The following is an 18461-nucleotide window of genomic DNA, read 5'->3' on the forward strand; positions in this document are numbered from 1 at the left end:
CTGTAGAAAGCAGGAATAGTTACGAAATTCAGAAATTGCGGATATGGACGGCTGACAGTAATTCTTCGACACCGGGAAATATGACAGATTCAAAAGAATGCTCCACTTCAGATTTCCTCTAAAACCAAGTCCTCAAGAATGGGAGTCCAAAGAAACCTCGACCACCGCGAAGCAACTGCTCCCGGAACTTGTGTGGCCAGCTCGGCTTTGCCATACGGAGACTGTTTGTGTGACACCCTCTCCGCCTCCTGCCTCCCCTCCCACCGCGTGGGTGCCATGGCAACGAAGAGAGACGGCGACCTGGCTTCCGGAAGCCGAAGAAAGCCTTGAAGCTACCTGGGTCAAAGGATGCTGAGTCCCGAACGCCTAGCCCTGCCGGACTACGAGTATCTGGGTAGGAGCTTGCTTCAACTCTGGGGAAGGAAAGACGGGAAGACGAATTAGGCCATGGTCCGGGAGGAGGCGGGGGTGGGGGCGGGGTCTGAATGGGATCGGTCGGGGTGCAATGAGGAGGGGCGGAGAGGCGGGGGTTCCAGGGCCTGAGCCTGAAAGGCCGAGCAGGAAGGGAAAAACGTCTGGGGAGTAAAGAATGGTCTGAAGTGTACAGACTGGAACTCAGGCAATGTGGATTGGGTTCAAAGTGTATCAGTTTGGACTTAAGGATTTGGGGCCCTGTTGGGGAATTATTTATATGCTGTTAGTAGAGTAAGTAGTCTTGGAACCTGAAGTGCTCCATGAATAATCATTTTACCGTTATAGCGGCAGCTAACATCTTGAGCTTTTCTTTTTCATTAGGCACTGTGTGCTAAGCCTTTTATATGCACTATTCTTTATATGAACTTCTTAACAGCCCTAGGAGGAATCACTGTGTTTTCTTCAATTTTTGCAGATGGAGAAACTGAGGCTGAAGAGGTAATTTGCGTAAATAAGGCCACACGGCTAGAAAATGGTAGCGCTAGGATCGGAACCAGATTTGCCCATTCCAGAACTTGAGCTCTTAACTTAGTTCTTTTTTTTTTTTTTTTTAGACAGAGTCTCACTCTGTTGCCCAGGCTAGAGTGCCGTGGTGTCAGCCTAGCACACAGCAACCTCAAACTCCTGGGCTCAAGTGATCCTCCTGCCTCAGCCTCCCGAATAGCTGGGACTACAGGCATGCGCCACCATGCCCAGCTAATTTTTTCTGTATATATTTTTAGTTGTCCATATAATTTCTTTCTATTTTTAATAGAGACAGAGTCTCGCTCTTGCTCAGGCTGGTCTCGAACTCCTGAGCTCAAACGATCCACCCGCCTCGGCCTCCCAGAGTGCTAGGATTACAGGCGTGAGCCACCGTGCCCCACCTGACTTAGTTCTTTAGCTAAAACTGTATCTGTAGTATTTTATTGAGCACTGTCAGTATGTAACACATGTACTGGATGAAAAAAGGCACACGCACATATATATGCACACACATACACTTGTTCTTTTTTTTGAGACAGAGTCTTCTCCCTTTGTCGCTCTGGGTAGAGTGCAGTGACGTGATCATATCTCACTGCAACCTCAAACTTCTGGACTCAAGGGGATCCTCCTGCCTTAGCCTTCGTAGTAGCTGGGACTACAGGCCCGCGGGCCACCATACCTGGCTAATGTTTCTGTTTTTGTAGAGACAGGGTCTCCCACTCTTGCTCAGGCTGGTCTCAAATTCCTGACCTCAAGTGATCCTCTTGCCTCCTCGCTTCAGCCTCCCAAAGTACTAGGATTCTAGGCGTGAGCTACTGCGCCTGGCCAACATACACATTTTAAATGTCATAGACTTTATTTTTTAGAAGAGTTTTAAGTTTACAGAAAATTGAACAGATAGTACAGAGAGCTCTCTTCCCCACTCAGTTTCCCCTATTATTAACATCTTGCATTAGCTGGTACATTAGTTATAATTGATAAACCAGTATGAATACATTATTAACTAAAGTCCATAGTTTACATTAGAGTTCATTCTTTGTGTCGCACAGTTGTATGATTTTTGACAAATGCTTAATGTCATGTGTTCACTATTACACTATCATACAGAATAGTTGCACTGCCCTAAAAATTCTGTATACTCCACCTATTCATCCTTCTCCCTCCCAGAAACTCTTGGCAGCCTATGATGTTACTGTCTTTAAAGTTTTGTTTTTTCCAGAATATCATATAACTGGAGCCATACAGTGTGTTACCTTTTCAGATGGGCATCTTTCACTTAGCAACAGGCATTTAAGTTCTGCCATGTTTTGTGTGGCTTTATAGCTTGTTTCTTTTTATTGTTGAGTAATATTCCATTGTATGGATATACCATACATGTTTTTAAATGAAAAACAATTCTGGTTTAAATTTTTGAATTGGTAATATGAAAACTTGATTAAAACAATTTTAAAAATATCCCGTTCCAGCAGCTGTAGCTAAAAAGCTTTTTAAAAAATTTCAGATATAAAGAAGTTTATAATAAAAAGTCTCCTTCCACTCCTATCTCCCCATCTGTCCAGTTCCTATCCACCCTCAGTACCCCCACAAGTAACCACTATTCCTGGTTTCCTGTGTATCCTTCCAGAGTTTATTTTATTATGTACATAAGGGAACATACAGTGCACATTTTTTCATTTACTATATCTCAAAGTAATTTCTGTATCAGTAGAGAGCTTCCTCATTCCTTTAAAAATTTATTCTTAGCTGTATTGTGTTTAAATAATTTATGTAACCAATCCTGCATTGGTAGACAATTAGTTGTTAGCCTTTGGCTATTACTAAAAATGCTGCAATATTTAACCTTCAATTTTGTTCCTTTGTGAGTGTATCTGCAAGGTTAAATCCCATAAAGTGGAATTGGTGGATCAGGGGCATATGCATTTCAAATATTGATAGGTATTGCCAAACTGTCCTTAATAGGAACTGTACCATTTTACACTGCCTCCAGCAATGTAAGAGAATGCCTGTCTCTCCACAGTGTTGCCAACAAACTAGATCAAACTTTTGGATTTTGTCAATCTGTTAAGTAACAAATAGTCTCAGGGTAGATTTAATGTGCACTTCTTTTATGAAGTTGAATGTCTTTTCACCAAGTTTAAGGGCTATTTGGTCTCTGAAAGGTATATATACCTACATATGTATATACGGAGAGAGTTTAAGACAGTGACCACATTCATTAATCAGCTAAAAGGGGATACTTATATCACAGATAATTTTGTATCCAATGAATAACAATATCAATGTCTAGCAGTACCTATATTTTTGCTAAAGATTTTATGTATTTTATCTCATTTAGCTAGTACTCAATGAATCTGTGAAATATTTGAAAAGCCTACTTTATTCAGTTCCTTGGGTGTTTGCTGTTTGAATTAGATGTCTCAAAGGCTTATCATATTTGGTGTACTGGTACTTTGGTGAGTAGAAATTGGTGGTCCCTCCATAAAGTAGCTTTCTCAGGAATACTAATTCAGTGGCAATGATGACAATGAATCTACAAACAGAATCAAAGTCTCAGGTTGGTTGAAAAAGCTTAATGTTCATAGAATCCAACCACCCTTAATACTTGAATCATGGACAAATGCTCTTTCAGGCTCTGTTGCATATTTGTCTTAACTCCCTGTCTTAACCACCATCTGGAAATTTGTACTGCCCTTAGCACAGTGATACTACTCACGGGCTTCCTCAGGGTTCATCAAATCATATAACAATGCTGAAATGTATTTGTTTTTAGTTGAGAACCACCCCTGTCTATTATAGTTTGATCTTTCTTAGAGGCATGCTATTTTGAAGCGTTCACTCTCAATTTAGGGACCACTTAAAACCACTCCCTAGATATTAAATTGATAAAATATTTCCTGATTTAAATTTTTAAATACCTGTAGATTTTAAAATTTGTTTTTGTTTTGTTCTGTTTTTACAAATAATAATGTCACTTGCATGTGTATGCCTAGAAAAGAAAATACATGTAGAGAAAAGAAAATTGCAGAGACTGGAAAGCCCTAGGCATTCAGTGAAACAGAGAAGCTAAAGCTGAATACCCCTTCGTAAGTGTATCTAGAGACCTCTTTTTAGGATTCTGGTATGAATTACAGGGATACATATTCAATGAATATCTATAGATATACTTTTCTACCTGCTAGCCAGGGATTGTATTTGCCTTTTTGACTATTAGTGAAGAAAACAATCTTTCATCATGTTGGGTAAACTAATCCTTTCCCCACTGACTTTGTGGATTAGGAACCTGTAATCATGGCCTGGCATGGCTTAAGAGCTTAAGATTATCATTAAAGTATAGCTCAATGATGTTCATGTCTGCAGTCATCATAATGTAGTGATAAAAATTGTTAATGCCCAGGCCTGAAGAGAGAGAGAGGAAGGTCTGGTAAGGAGGCGAAATAAATATAGAACTCTTTGTGTAAGACCATGAAAGATTTCCAGCCTTGTGAAAGCTACTTATTGGAAGCTTCTGCCAGAGGCCGAGGTGTGTCTCTGTATGGCTGGGTGTGGAGAGCTCTCTGGAGCCAAAGGGTAGCCTCTTCTGGTCCCATGTTTGCCAAACACACCAGCTACGTGCTGACCTGAGTATAAGCATGAGGGTGTGAGGTCTAGTTTTTACTCCACCTAATTTAGTGAGGTGCGTGCTTTCACTCATGCTCCAGGTTGCCTCTTCTATTTCCATGGGACCTGCTTATTTTCACTAAGGTTGGTCAGTGATTCTCACTTCACTGGCAAAACAGGTAACTCTAGGAAATCAGAGGTGGTTTTTCTCCTTTGAGGGCTATGCATTTTGAGGAATCACAATACATTGGATAGTTTTTTTTTTAAGCTATAGTTTTTGAAGTCTTCCTATATGCCTGGCACTGTGCCGTATCTTATGTAATCTTCACAACTACCATATAAAGTAGATACTATTGTTAGTCCCATTTAGGAGTTACTAATATCTCATTTTACAAATAAGGAAAATGAGACTTAGACAGGCTAATTGATTTGCACAAGATCACACGGGCAATGATGCATAGTAAAGCAGGGACTCAAACCAAGATTTTTGTCAGATTTCATAGCCTGTGTTTTTTCCTCTCCACTAAAAAGATAAAAACAAACATACCAAAATAACAGTTGGCTGAAAGAGCAGTGATTCTTGCTTTCCTGTTAAGCATGGAGTTCTCTTAAACAGTTTGTTAGTTGCAAGTAAATTTCCTAGAAACAGGAATTATATTTTACTCATCATTGTGTACACTCTTATACTTAATTCATACATATATGTTAAGTGGAATATAGATAATATGACCTTAGGGTACCCCAAATGTGAGTAGCTAATAAAAACTAAGACTTTTTAAGAACTTACTAAGTATTAATACTAGGTACCATTTTAAGTGCTTTACATATATTAATACACATGAAGATAATTTCAATTATTATCTCCATTTCACAGATGAGGAAACTACACAGAAAAATACCAAATAACTAGTTAGTAAGTGGTGGAACCCTAATTCTAATCCAGCAGTCTGATTCAAGTCTACATGGTTTTAAACTCTATTCTATAAATACCTTGAACAGCTCCAAAAATGGGGCTCCAACTGTTGCATAGACCTGTACGTGGATCCTGGAATAAATTCAGGTGAATCCAAAGGCTTCATTTAACATTTCTACCATGAGGGGGCATCCTAGGAATCACGATGGATCAGGGAATGGTAAAATTCCAGTTCGCTCTTGCCACTGGCCTCATCTCTTAGAGGTAGGCAATGAGGAAGATAACTTCTAAACCATTCGGGAGAGTTTTACTGACAATAAACTATGTACTTTGGGTACCTGTGTGACCTTGAAGAAGTTACTTAATCTCTCTGTGCCTTAGTTTCCACATCTGTAAAATGTTGATAATAATAGTACTTACCTCACACACGTAAACATTTAGAGCAGTGCTTGGCTACGACCTTGTGCCTACATTGTGAAAAGAGGGTATACAAAGAGATCATCTTTTTAGAGCACCTGTATAGGTGCACAATAAATATTAGCTATTATTATTACTATACTTTTATAAAAATTTATAATGCACCTTTGTTAACCTTGAAAGCACACCTCTCAGATCTCCTACTGTTGGGAGGGCAGGGTAATTGATTTCCTGCTTCAGCTCTGAATTCAACACCTTGTTCACACTGACATCACAGGGTTGCTCCTAGTCAATGACTAGGCGGTACAGACCCACTTCTATGAGATGTGTGACTCCTCCCGTGAGCAACTTTGGCTTGAAGACTCCTACTACACTGCTGTTAAGTCCCTTTCTCCTCTCTTTCTCCTTTACTAGGGTCAAACCTACATTATGGTCTCACAGCTATCTCGGACTCCTCTGGTTCCCTTCCCATTTTCTGTCATGGGCGTTTCACTCAGTACATCTCTTGCATGTCTGATCCTGTTTTGGTGCCTGTTTCTCACAGTACCTGGGCTGAGACAACATTCAACAGTCACTGATACAGTCCCTTCCAGCCATGAGGTTAATACAATTGCTTTAAGCCTTGGCAAAAGTTCCGACATAGGACTCTATGTGGAAGACTCTTAAGCATTGTTAATCTTATTTTTTGTATTTGCTGATACTATAGTGCATGATAGCTACTTGTCTGACAGCCAGGCACAATTTTTTTTTTCTTTTGGATGAATCCTGATATGCAAACTTATCTTTGTTTGGATATAACTAGTGCACCACCCAATCCTATACCAGGACACAATGCTGTTTACAATACATTAGCATAAATCCTCTTAGGACCTTAAGTGGGTTGTTGCAGAAAGGAAATGAAATAAAATAAAACATTATAGATGTTATACTGACTTCCTAAATCTTTGGAAACTAGGTTTATAATATATAAATCTGGTCACTTTAAAATAGTTATGAACATGGTCACAAAATCACCTCTTTCTTTTCTTCTTCCCCCCTCTCCTTCATTTCCTTCCTTCCTTCCTTCCTGAATACCTTCTCTATATAAAGCAAGGCATGAATATAAAGTGTCCTTCACCATAAATGGGAGATGGGACATAGTCATAAATTACTATGACACAAAGTGACAGTGTAATAAGTGCATTATAGAATGTGTGAACTCTGTGGTTCTAGAGCCAACAGCTATTTTGGCCCTTTCCCAGTTTGGTTGTGAGCTTCTCAGTTATGGCAGGGGCAGCAGTTCCCTTGGTGGCCTAGTTTTGGAATGTGCCTTTTTGGAGTTGTTCCTGAAAGTTCAGCCTAGACTCTCTTTCTTTCATTTTGCCAAGGATTCTGTAAGCTATTTAATAAATGTAATCAATATCTTTCTGTTGCGGAAAAAAAAAAAAAGAGCAAGTGAGTTCTAAGGCTTGTTGTTCCTAGTCCTTGTGTACCCCCATTTCTCCAAAGTAAATTGAGGGTGATTTCAGTGTTATTCTAGGGTTTTAAAATAGTGCTTTAAATTTTTGACCTTGCTTAACGTTTATACATTGAAGTAATCATAAAGTCCTCCAAATGCTATCCAAAAGTTGGGGGTCACTTTTATTTGCACAAATACAATATTTGCTAAATGAGTAATTCTAGGAGGTTAAGTGGATAATTGAAGTTTTAAAAAGTAATAATAGTGGATCAGAAGAGACATGATCCATTAGCCTATCTTATTCGTTATCCTTTTTATATCCCTCACAGAACTTATCACAGTTATCTTGTTTATCTACTTGTATACTTAGTTATTGTCTGTTTCTTATTAGAATGTAAACCATGAGGGCAGGCTTTTTTCTCAGTATCTTTCAAGTCTAGCACAATGCTTGGCCCAAGTGAAGAGCTCAATTCTTGAATGAATGGTCTGCTTTAAGTAGCAGAATAAATTTTAAAATAAATGGGAGAAAGGAATTCAGTTCAATAAATAGTTATTGAATTCCTACCATGTGAGAGAAACTATGTTTTTTTCCCCTTCCATGAATGAAAAAAAGCATGACTGATTAAAATCTGCCCTGGATCCTTTTGAATTTAAACTCTGATTATACCTAAGGTTAATTTTCTTGGTTAATACCATAGTTTCTATGTTTTGGTTATACAACACTAAGATTTAATCCATTTTTTAAGCTGGTATTTTAAAAACGAAGGATTTTTATACAATTTTGGATAATTTGGGGGCATCTCCAAAAGATCCTTTCCTTTCGTTGGGCAGAGTGATATGCTTTGATTAAAACTGGAATTACCCTTGTAAACTAATCCCTGGGTCCTTTTTCTGTGTTGGGATCACCCTTGCACTACTTCCCTAGGGGCCTTAGGAAATAGCTCATTCTATGATTGGAATTTCAAGTCAAAACACATTTATCTGAGCAGAATTTTAATGATTTATCAAAGAGGAGGGATTTTCCCAAACACATCTAAACTTACCAAATTACTGATCCCATTAGCTATGTTTTTTCTTAAGCACCTTTCTTTAAACAAAGCAATTACTGCTGAAATCATCAAATGTATTTTTCATAAAAGCTTTTGACTAAGTTTTGTTTGATTAGCAGGAACCTAGTAAAAGTAAATATTGTTTGAGAAGGCACTTTCAGAGCCCTTTCTTTTTCTTCATTGAATTAGCTTTTTAAAAGCACTATTCTTTGGAGAGAGTAAAAGCCTTTTTTCCAGCTGTCCTATTGTGTAGCTCAAGGTCTCCTTAATACTATTATCTGGCCCTGAGATTACAGGTAATTGTGATAAAACATAAGCTTCAGTTTCTGTAATCTCAGACAGAAATCTGCTTGTGCCCCAGGACTTCATATCAGGTGTTTGTTAAATTCAGACCTCTCTCACCTGGAATAGCTCCATTGGCCCCCAGCAAACAGAGGCATCTGGTAGGGATAGGGCTACATTAGGACTAATTGCTTTTTCTTTTTTTTTTTTTTGTAATTCTTCTGGCAGAACTCCTCCTGTGGCCAACTTACATACAACATGCTCTAAATGGGAAAATTATATATTTTAAAATAGGCATGTTTGAAACAATAACACTTTTGAATGTAAAATGTACCAAAGGCCACATGTCTTTGGCTTTACTTGTCAAATGGAGAGGCTGCCAGAACCACTCGGCTCCCTGGTTCTCATGCCCCAAAGTCCTGCAAATTGACACGTAAGTAGGCAACACACAAAGAAGTTCAGCCCATGAGAAAGTGAGTTTGGGCGCTTGGGCTGGCCTCCTTTCTCTGTATGGTGTTCTTTCCAGCTTTGCTTCTTCTGTCCCATCTTAGTTTTTCAGAAAGGAGAGATTAAATGTGTCTGGTATTTCAGCATGTTAACTGCATGGGCAACATGAGGCTAGCACTCAGGCCACTGTTCAGCCTGTCATATGGAAGGAATTGCCTTTCAGAGGAGATTATAATTGTGTATGTAGCCACACAAATGCACATTCTGCCTGGAGGAAAATGCACAGAAGAGGACGCCTTATGCTGCCACTCAGATCTCTTTGTGGAAGGCTGCATAAGAAGCCCGTACATGGCATAGTCACCTCTTTTGGGCTTAATGAGTCATCTTTTTGTGTGGTGGCTACTTAAAAAAAAAAAAGGGAAGAAGAATTGCACTCTTCCCCAAGTGAGTTGCTTTTATTGGCCCTGCAGCTTTGTCTAAGAGTTTAGTACATTACTGATGACATCATTTACAATGCTAGTATACAGACAGTAAACAAAAAATAATGTAGCTTTCGGGCACCTAGACAAAACCTAACTAGTCCAATTTAGAGAAATGATAACAATAAGCTTTATAAACATTGAATATGTGAGCTTAAACAACAAGCATGATTCCAGTGTTTTTGGAATGTGATGTGTTGAAAGATGGCCATAGAGAAAACTGGAAACTCGATACTCTTGAATTATATGCAGTTCAGACTTGAGTCCATGGTCTAGTGTTAATCCCAAGAAGTATCTTCTTGTTAGTGGATAAAAGTAAGGCTACCATGTAAGTCATTAAGCTCCTTGAACTGTTGCATTTTACCTATAAAAATGGAAACAGTAATATTGCCACCTACCCCACAGGAATGTTAGAAGATTGAGAAGATAAATATGTGGAGTTCTTTATAAAGTAGGTGTTTTGTAAACAGAAAATACTATTCTCCTTGATCAAATTTCCCCAACAAATGGAGTTGATAAAAGCTACCTCACAGAGGGTTGAGAGGATGAATTAATTAATATATGTTGACTATCTTCAAAGTAAACTATTTAATGAGACTTAAAATTGATTGTCTTTCTTGATAGCCTGTAAACCGCTGAACCTGCTGTTTAGACACATGATTACCTTCTGAAGTCTCACATGTGCAATCTTTTGCTTTATCTTCAAGGGTTGGCATGGTAAAGAATAGTGAACATATAGGAAAAAGAAAATAGATTAGGCCAGATGCAGTGGCTCACATCTGTAATCCCAGCACTTTGGGAGGCTGAGGCAGGAGGATCGCTTGAGGCCAGGAGTTTGAGACCAGTCTGGAAACATAAATAAGACTTTGTCTCTACAAAAATAAAATTTAAAAAAATTAGCTGGGCATGGTAGCTTGTGTCTGTAGTCCTAGCTACTCAAGAGGCTGAGGCGGGAGGATCACTTGAGCTCAGGAGTTGGAGGTTGCAGTAAGCTACAGTCATGCCACAGTACTCTAGCTTGGGCAACAGAGCAAGACCCTGTCTCAAAAAAAAGGGGGGGGGGACAAAAAAAGAACAACCCTGCCTTTTGTTCTCTTCAAGGTTATATTTATAAATAGCCTTTGGAGTCTTGCTAATCTTTGTTGTCATGCCTGGACATAGGGACTGTTTTGACCTTTGCTCTTCTAGCAAATATTTATTTTTGATCTCATATTTCTAAAGGAGAAACCAACTTACAAGGAAAAGAAATGGTTGTTGATTTGTCTCACATTGTGAACTCTTATCTTTCCTCGGATGGTAAGAGAAGATATAGTAACTATTGTTGAAGGACTTGACATTGGGCTCCCCAGTTGGAAAGTTCTCAAACTCAGCCAAGTAATAAAAACACCTTTGGTGGTTATCTTTAGGGAAGAAGGGACACCAGAAAACAGTTTATATTTTTAAATGATAAAAGTATTGCTGACATAAAAGTATCTTCCATTTTTGTTAGTATTTTTATAAGATTTCTAGGCAGCAAAATCTGAGAAGATCCCTCAGGTAATTGTACAAGTTCAGAATTTCATCTTTTGTTTCCAACTATAGTTAGTAGTATTTGGATAACTTTATTTCCCAGATTTCATGTGCTATTAGGTGACACAAAAAGGGAAAAGGCTATTTTATTTAAATTCTAAACCCTTAGGCAGGGATCATGTCTCTTTTTTTTTTTAAATACAGAGATAATATTTCAACTTTTAAGTAGTACAACTGCCTTAGTACTTTCTTAAGTGAAAAATATGTTCACATAGGTGTTCTTAGTATGCCATCTAGAATCATTTTCATTTCCAGAAGGACTGGAGGTAGCCAGCAATCTCATTTAGTCCTTACAATAGAATGGGTAGGCACCAGGCTGATCCCACATTTCCTTGAGGAAACTGAGATTTAGGTTATGTAACTTGCCCAAGGCCACTGAGCTAGTGTGTCTGGAGCTGAAGTTTTTTTTTTGTTTTTTTTTTGAGACAGAGTCTCACTTTGTTGCCTGGGCTAGAGTGAGTGCCGTGGCGTCAGCCTAGCTCACAGCAACTTCAAACTCCTGGGCTTAAGCGATCCTACTGCCTCAGCCTCCCGAGTAGCTGGGACTACAGGCATGCACCACCATGCCCAGCTAATTTTTTTTCTATATATATTTTTAGTTGTCCATATAATTTCTTTCTAATTTTAGTAGAGACAGGGTCCCACTGTTGCTCAGGCTGGTCTTGAACTCCTGACCTCAAGCGATCCACCCGCCTCGGCCTCCCAGAGTGCTAGGATTACAGGCATGAGCCACCGCGCCCGGCCTGGAGCTGAAGTTTGAATGAAGTTTATCTCACTCCAAAGTCAGTGTTGTTAGCTTCTTTGCTTTCTTTCAGGTCCTGTTAATTCTAAGGACCCTCTTTGCTATTCATTTCAATAAGGATTTAAGTGTTAGAACTTAAATTTCTATAGAATATATGATATATTCCTTAGATTCTTTGGAATAATATGTAGAACATAATTTAACATTTTTTGATGATATAGTATCATCATTTTAGATATTATTTATTATATTGTGCTGTAGATATGCTACAACATTTACCCATGAGGTTGGATGTTATTTTTATTATGCATAGGAAGAAATGGGGGCTCAAAGAACCTAAGTGAATTTTCCAATGTTTATATAGATAGCAGTTGGTGGAGCTAAGATTCTGATTCCAAATTTAGGTGCCAGTCAATCAATGTTAGTTAAATTTGACTTTATAGTTATTAATTAATGACAAGAACTAACCCCCCCCCCCCAGCCCCACGGACTCACAGCTTTCCTCTCTCCAAACTAACGTTTCCTATGCTGTTGAGGTCTATGAGGTTTTACACTTCAGGTGGTTTTGTGTACCTGATCTCTCAGGGTATAAATTAGGGTGAGGGCTGAGCTGCAGCTATAAAAAGATTCCTCCCCCACCACTTCACTTTCCACCCCCCCCCAGGGCAATGGCTTGTACAAGAAAGAACTTTATTTCTCTCTTATTTAACCTAAATCTGGGATGTGGAAGACAGGGTCTGCCCTAGGAAGTCATGATAGGATTTCTGGCTGGCAGGGAAGTCATCCCATTTGAAACACATGGTTTCCAAGGGTACCTCCATTATAGCCATTTTTAGCCAGTGAAAATGGGTGGGAGTGAGTCCTGAGCAAGGACCTTTTAAGCAAGTGAAACAGAAGTTACAAACATCACTTGTGCTCACATTTAATAGGTGAGAACTTAATATAAGGTCCCTGCTAACAACAAAGGGGGCTGGGAATTAAAGTCCAGCTGTACAAACATGTGTAAGAAGAATGGGAGCATGGGTTTTGGGGGTGAAAACAAGAATCTACCATACCTAATATATATAGTGGAGATGTCTCTCCTACTCAAGGTAAGGTGTTGTTGGTAGCTGCTTGCCCTTACTTACAGGTGAAGCACACAGGTATTGGTGGGTATTTGACTTTTTCCCCCTACCTCTAACTCTTGAAGTATAAAGATATTCATCCCTTCTCCCTGTTCTCCACTCTTCTGTCTCTTGCTAACACTGAGCTGAATTGCTCCCTTTTTATTATTATTATTTTCTTTCTTAACTCTGTGTTACCTGTCATTTCCCTGTGTCACTTCCTGTTCTTGGTAAGCATTTCCAATTAATCAGAATAAGTCATTCACTTTAGTGAGCACATGTAATTTTAGGATTTTTGGGGTTTTTTTAGTGTTTTTTTTTGTGACAGGGTCTTGCTCTGTCGCCTAGGATAGAGTATAGTGGTGTCTTCATGGCTCAAGCAATCCTTCTGCCACAGCCTCCTGTGTAGCTGGGACTATAGACATGTTCCATACCTGGCTGATTTTTTATTTCTTGTACAGATCGTCTTGCTCAGGCTGGTCTGGAACTCCTGGCCTCAAGCAATCCTCCGGCCTTGGCATCCCAGAGTGCTAGGATTACAGTTATAAGCCACCGTGCTCAGCCTGGGTTTTTAGTTCTTTATAATTGTGTTAGTTGCTGAGTTTTGGAGGTGATTGCTGCCAAATAAATTTTTTTCGTTTGGGAATTACAGACCCATTGTAGAAACCTAAATCTTGTCTCCAGAGAGCTAGTTCTACAATAAATAAAGATATTTATCTTCCTAGACTGAGAGTGATTGGTAAGAGATTTAGGAGAAGAACAAGGAAAAGGTAATGCCGTAGAAACCGGGGAAGGGAGAGTAGAGAGTTTCAAGATGGAGAGAGTGTTCAATGATATCAAACGCCTCAGAGAGGTCAAAGAAGATAAGAGCTGCAAGGGAAGCTGTTAGGGGCATTAGGTGAGGTTTCCATGGAGTAGCGTGGCAGGATGCCAGATTTTCCTGGATTGAAGAGCAGACAGCACTGGGCACAGTGCTCACACTTGTAATCGCAGCACTTCGGGAGGCCGAGGTGGAAGGATCATTTGAGCCCAGAAGTTTGAGACCAGCCTAGGTAACTGTTAGGGTGGCCTTGAATCTCCCAATTTTCTAATAACAGCTGAAAATCAATTCTGAGCTCCCTCTACTCTTTACTATCTCTCTCCCAAACTAGCAGGCAACGTGCTGGGACTGTTTTCACAAACACCTAAAAGAACCCAGAAAAGAAATGTAAGTCTTTGTCTTTACATTTTCCCAGCTCACAGCTTTCAGAATTTGTTTTATAGCCTCAAGGTGTTCCTGAGAAGCTCCTGGACAGACAACATGGGGGTAAACCCTAAGCCTTTGTTTCCTGCCCAAAACCATATCTCAAGGGCAAAAATCACATCCCCTGCGATTGGCCTGACTACATTTCAGAAATAATCAAGTCTCCAGAAACAGTAAAAAACAAGGAAGCAGTCAAAAAGATGACACTTGCTTCCCAATCTTTCTAATTTTAATTTTTTTCCCTTTCCCATAACTTACCCTTCCTTTTCTTATAGGTATATAATAAAAAGGGTGGGATATTAGGTTTACTTAGAGTGGGAACCCGAAAAGTATGTATAGGACGTAATACTTAGATAGTTATCATAAAGCCTGTGAAACGAAAGCTCCAGGAGTCTAGAGACCAAGTTTATAAATCTAACTTCAACCACAGACAGCTGCAGTGATGGTACTCCTATCCCCTCTGGTAAGGATGAAGCTACCCACCTCTTCTATCTCTGCAGGTGTCGCTCCCTCCCCCCAAAAAACCCTCTATAAAACCCAAGGCTTTTCCCTCCCTCCTGGTGGACGCTCTTTGGCCTCCACCCGTCTTCACCCCGATGCTCAAAATAAAACAGCGTTTTGCTACACATGAAGCATTGTGTGTCTCCCCCTCGGCTCTGGACCTAACAGTGATGTGGCGAGACCCCTACCTCTACCAAAACTTTAAAAATTAGCCTGGCATGGTGGCATGTGCCTGTAGTCCCAGCTACTCGGGAGGCTGAAGCAAGAGGATCACTTGAGCCCCAGAGTTGGAGGTTGCAGTGAGCTATGATCATGCCGCCGCACTCAAGCCTGGGTGACAGCGAGACAGTTGAGACTAGGCTAGATTCATTTCAAGAAGTTTAGCTGATTGGGAAAGGAGGAGGGGGGGTGATAACAAGAGAAAGGAGGGAGAGTTTGTTGATTTCAGTTTTTTAGATGGGAGGGACTTGAGTATGTTTTTAGGCTCAAGCAAAAGAAACCATCGTATATAGAGGGAAGATCCAAAAGAAGAAAAGGATGAATAATAACTGATGAAACTCATTTTCAGAAAAGGTGGGAGGAAATTCTGGGCTCAAAGGCAGAGTTGCAAGGCTATTTTGCGGGGCCATATTTATCCATTGGGCATTATAGGCATGGTGCTGAACCTACAAACTGTTATGGGAGCTTTGAAAGTATTTGAGAACTAAAAAAAATTACGCTAAAGTGTGGAAAATGTTTAATTACATCTCTGTGAAACATAATCTAACATTTAATATTGACTGGGATTTTACTGTATTTGAAAGCAATTTATGGTTAAGATCTTCCTCAATTAGGAGGGATTCCCAGGTGAGAAATCAGATGCTAAGATGGTCTTAAAACAGCTCTACAAGGAGTAACCATACTTGAACAAAAGAGGTAGAAAGTAATGATGGTGAAGAACATAGCTAAACTAAAAAATGGAGCTAGAAATTGATGTTCTTTACTTGATGACCTCTTCTTTGTCTTTCAAGTAAGAATCAAGATTATCTTCTTTTTTTTTTTTTGAGACAGAGTCTCTGTTGCCTGGGCTAGAGTGCCGTGGCGTCAGCTTAGCTCACAGCAACCTCAAACTCCTGGGCTCAAGCAATCCTTCTGCCTCAGCCTCCCGAGTAGCTGGGACTACAGGCATGCACCACCATGCCCGGCTAATTTTTTCTATATATTTTTTAGCTGTCCATATAATTTCTTTCTATTTTTAGTAGAGACGGGGTCTCGCTCTTGCTCAGGCTGGTCTTGAACTCCTGAGCTCAAACGATCCACCTGCCTCGGCCTCCCAGATTGCTAGGATTACAGGCATGAGCCACTGTGCCCAGCCAAGATTATCTTCTTAGAGAAGCAGAAGTGAAAGTCTTGAGGGGGGCAAAGAAAGTTTGTATTAGTTACTGTGGGAAGGAAGAAAGATAGCTTAACTGGGGATAAGTGTAAGAATTCTGAACAGTATTAAAACATGAAGTAAGGCTGCATAAGTAAATCCATTGAAAAAAGAAGTAACTTAGAACATTAAGAGGAACAAAAGTTGACTATTAGGAATTGGTAAAACAAAAATACAAAAGTATTACAAAGTAATTATGTGTGTGTGTGTGTACATATATATATACACATAATATATATATATGTTTTTCTTGGTTTGTTTTTTATTTTGAAGACAGGGTCTCACTTTGTTGCCCGTGACATCATCATCGCTCACTGCCACCTCCAACTCCTGGGCCCAAGCAATCCTCATGCCTTAGTGTCCTGGGTAGCCAGGTCTATGGGCATGCACCACAATGCTTAGCTAATTTTTTTGTTTTAGGGGTAGAGACGGGGTCTCACTCTTGCTCAGGCTAGTCTTGAACTCCCGGCCTCAAGCAATCCTCCTGCCTTGGTCTCCTAAGTGCTAGGATTACAGGTGTAAGCCACCACTCCTGGCCACTGAGTAATAATTGGATGAAACAATTGAAAAACTTTTTTAGGAAAACAAGATATCACAAATAATGGATAAAAAGAGGGAAAATCCAAATAGTGTAAAATTCTATTTCTTCCACTGAAGAAAGTCCAAACAATTGTTGGATTTAAAATTTGTGAGGTTTATTTTTCTTAGCTACAGAACTTTAAAAGTCAAGTGGATCTACAAGAGTTATAACCCACAGACACATGTGCACACACACACAAATAGCAATACCCTACCCCACAACCTTCTCACCTCTGAGTCTTACTCCTCAGAGGAGACCACTTTCACATATTTCACTGTTTTAAAAATTTTTGCTGTGTATTGTAAAATAACATGTTTAAACTGCTCTTCTTGATTTTTCACTTTTAGGTATTATTATTATTATTATTATTTTTTTTTTTTTTTGAGACAGAGTCTCGCTTTTTTGCCCGGGCTAGAGTGAGGGCCGTGGCGTCAGCCTTGCTCACAGCAACCTCAAACTCCTGGGCTTAAGCGATCCTACTCCCTCAACCTCTCAAGTAGCTGGGACTACAGGCATGTGCCACCATGCCCGGCTAATTTTTTTTCTATATATATTTTAGTTGGCCAGGTAATTTCTTTCTATTTTTAGTAGAGACGGGGTCTCGCTCTTGCTGGTCTCGAACTCCTGACCTCGAGCGATCCACCCGCCTCGGCCTCCCAGAGTGCTAGGATTACAGGCGTGAGCCACCGCGCCCGGCCCTTAGGTATTATTTAATGACTTTTTGTTATGGAAACAGAGGATTTTAGTCGTCTTATATGCCTAAACATCTCTTCCTCCTAGTCTTCCAATAAAATTATAACTTTTGGTTAAATCAATTTTCAGTGTTTGTTATGAATATGGAAATTACATATACATATATCATGTAGTATACTATCATGATTACATTTCTCCTTTTTACATATTTTTTTCTTTTTCCTGCAATTAATAATTACCTTGTCTTTTGTGCTTGGTTTTCTATGAACCTATCTTTAATTCGTCCCTAAACTTTTCAACAAAGGATCAGTTTTCTTGTAGTTAATACAGACATATCACATGTTCTCTCAGTTTCAATTTCTTTTCTTTAAGATAACTTTTCTGAAGTACTTCTTCACTTAACTTGTCCACCTGCTTGAATCTGGCCTGGTTGCTCTCTAAATCCTTTTTTTTTTATCGTGGGTATTACTTATCTCAAGTTATATTCCGTATTTCCTAAAGTCTATGTCATCCTTTTTCCTTATTATACTCCTTTTTGTTAGATTGTATCCTCCAGTAGCTTTCTGAGAAAGGATGCATGCAAAGTAAAGTTTTGGGGAATCTTGTGTCTCTGAAAATATCTTTATATTACCCTTACACTTGATTGATAGTTTAGGTAGGTATAAAATTCTGTGTTGGAGATACATTTCCCTTAGAATTTTTAAGACACTTCTCTATTATCTTTTAGCTTTCTGTGTTGCTGTTCAGAAATCTAATGCCATTCTGATTTGTGATATTTCATGTAGACATACTTTGCTGTGTATCTTTTTTCATTCGTTGTCTTGAGACCTTTTCAGTATGGAAATTCATACATTTCAGTTCTGAGAAGTTTTCTTGAATTATATGTTTGATATTTTCTCATCTTTGTTCTGTCTCTGGAACTGTTGTTACTCAGACATTGAACTTTATGGATTTATGCTCTAATTTTCTTGTCTTTATCTCATCTTTTCCACATTTTTTGTTATTTTTATATATGCTGTGAATATCTTTAACTTTTCCAATCCTTCTGTTGAATATTA

At 39.2% G+C, this 18461-nt stretch overlaps 1 protein-coding gene across 1 annotated transcript in view; it reads left to right on the plus strand.

Moving 5' to 3' along the window:
• Positions 1-205: 205 nt before the first annotated feature.
• C7H11orf49 (chromosome 7 C11orf49 homolog) overlaps positions 206-18461 on the plus strand; it is a 167117-nt gene continuing 148861 nt past the window's right edge. The window contains exon 1 of the mRNA XM_045557971.1: positions 206-394. Coding sequence (XP_045413927.1) covers positions 349-394 — 46 coding nt within the window. The 5' untranslated portion in view covers positions 206-348. The remainder of the gene's footprint in view (positions 395-18461) is intronic.

This window comes from Lemur catta, chromosome 7, assembly GCF_020740605.2.
Source record: "Lemur catta isolate mLemCat1 chromosome 7, mLemCat1.pri, whole genome shotgun sequence".
Lineage (NCBI taxonomy): Eukaryota > Metazoa > Chordata > Mammalia > Primates > Lemuridae > Lemur > Lemur catta.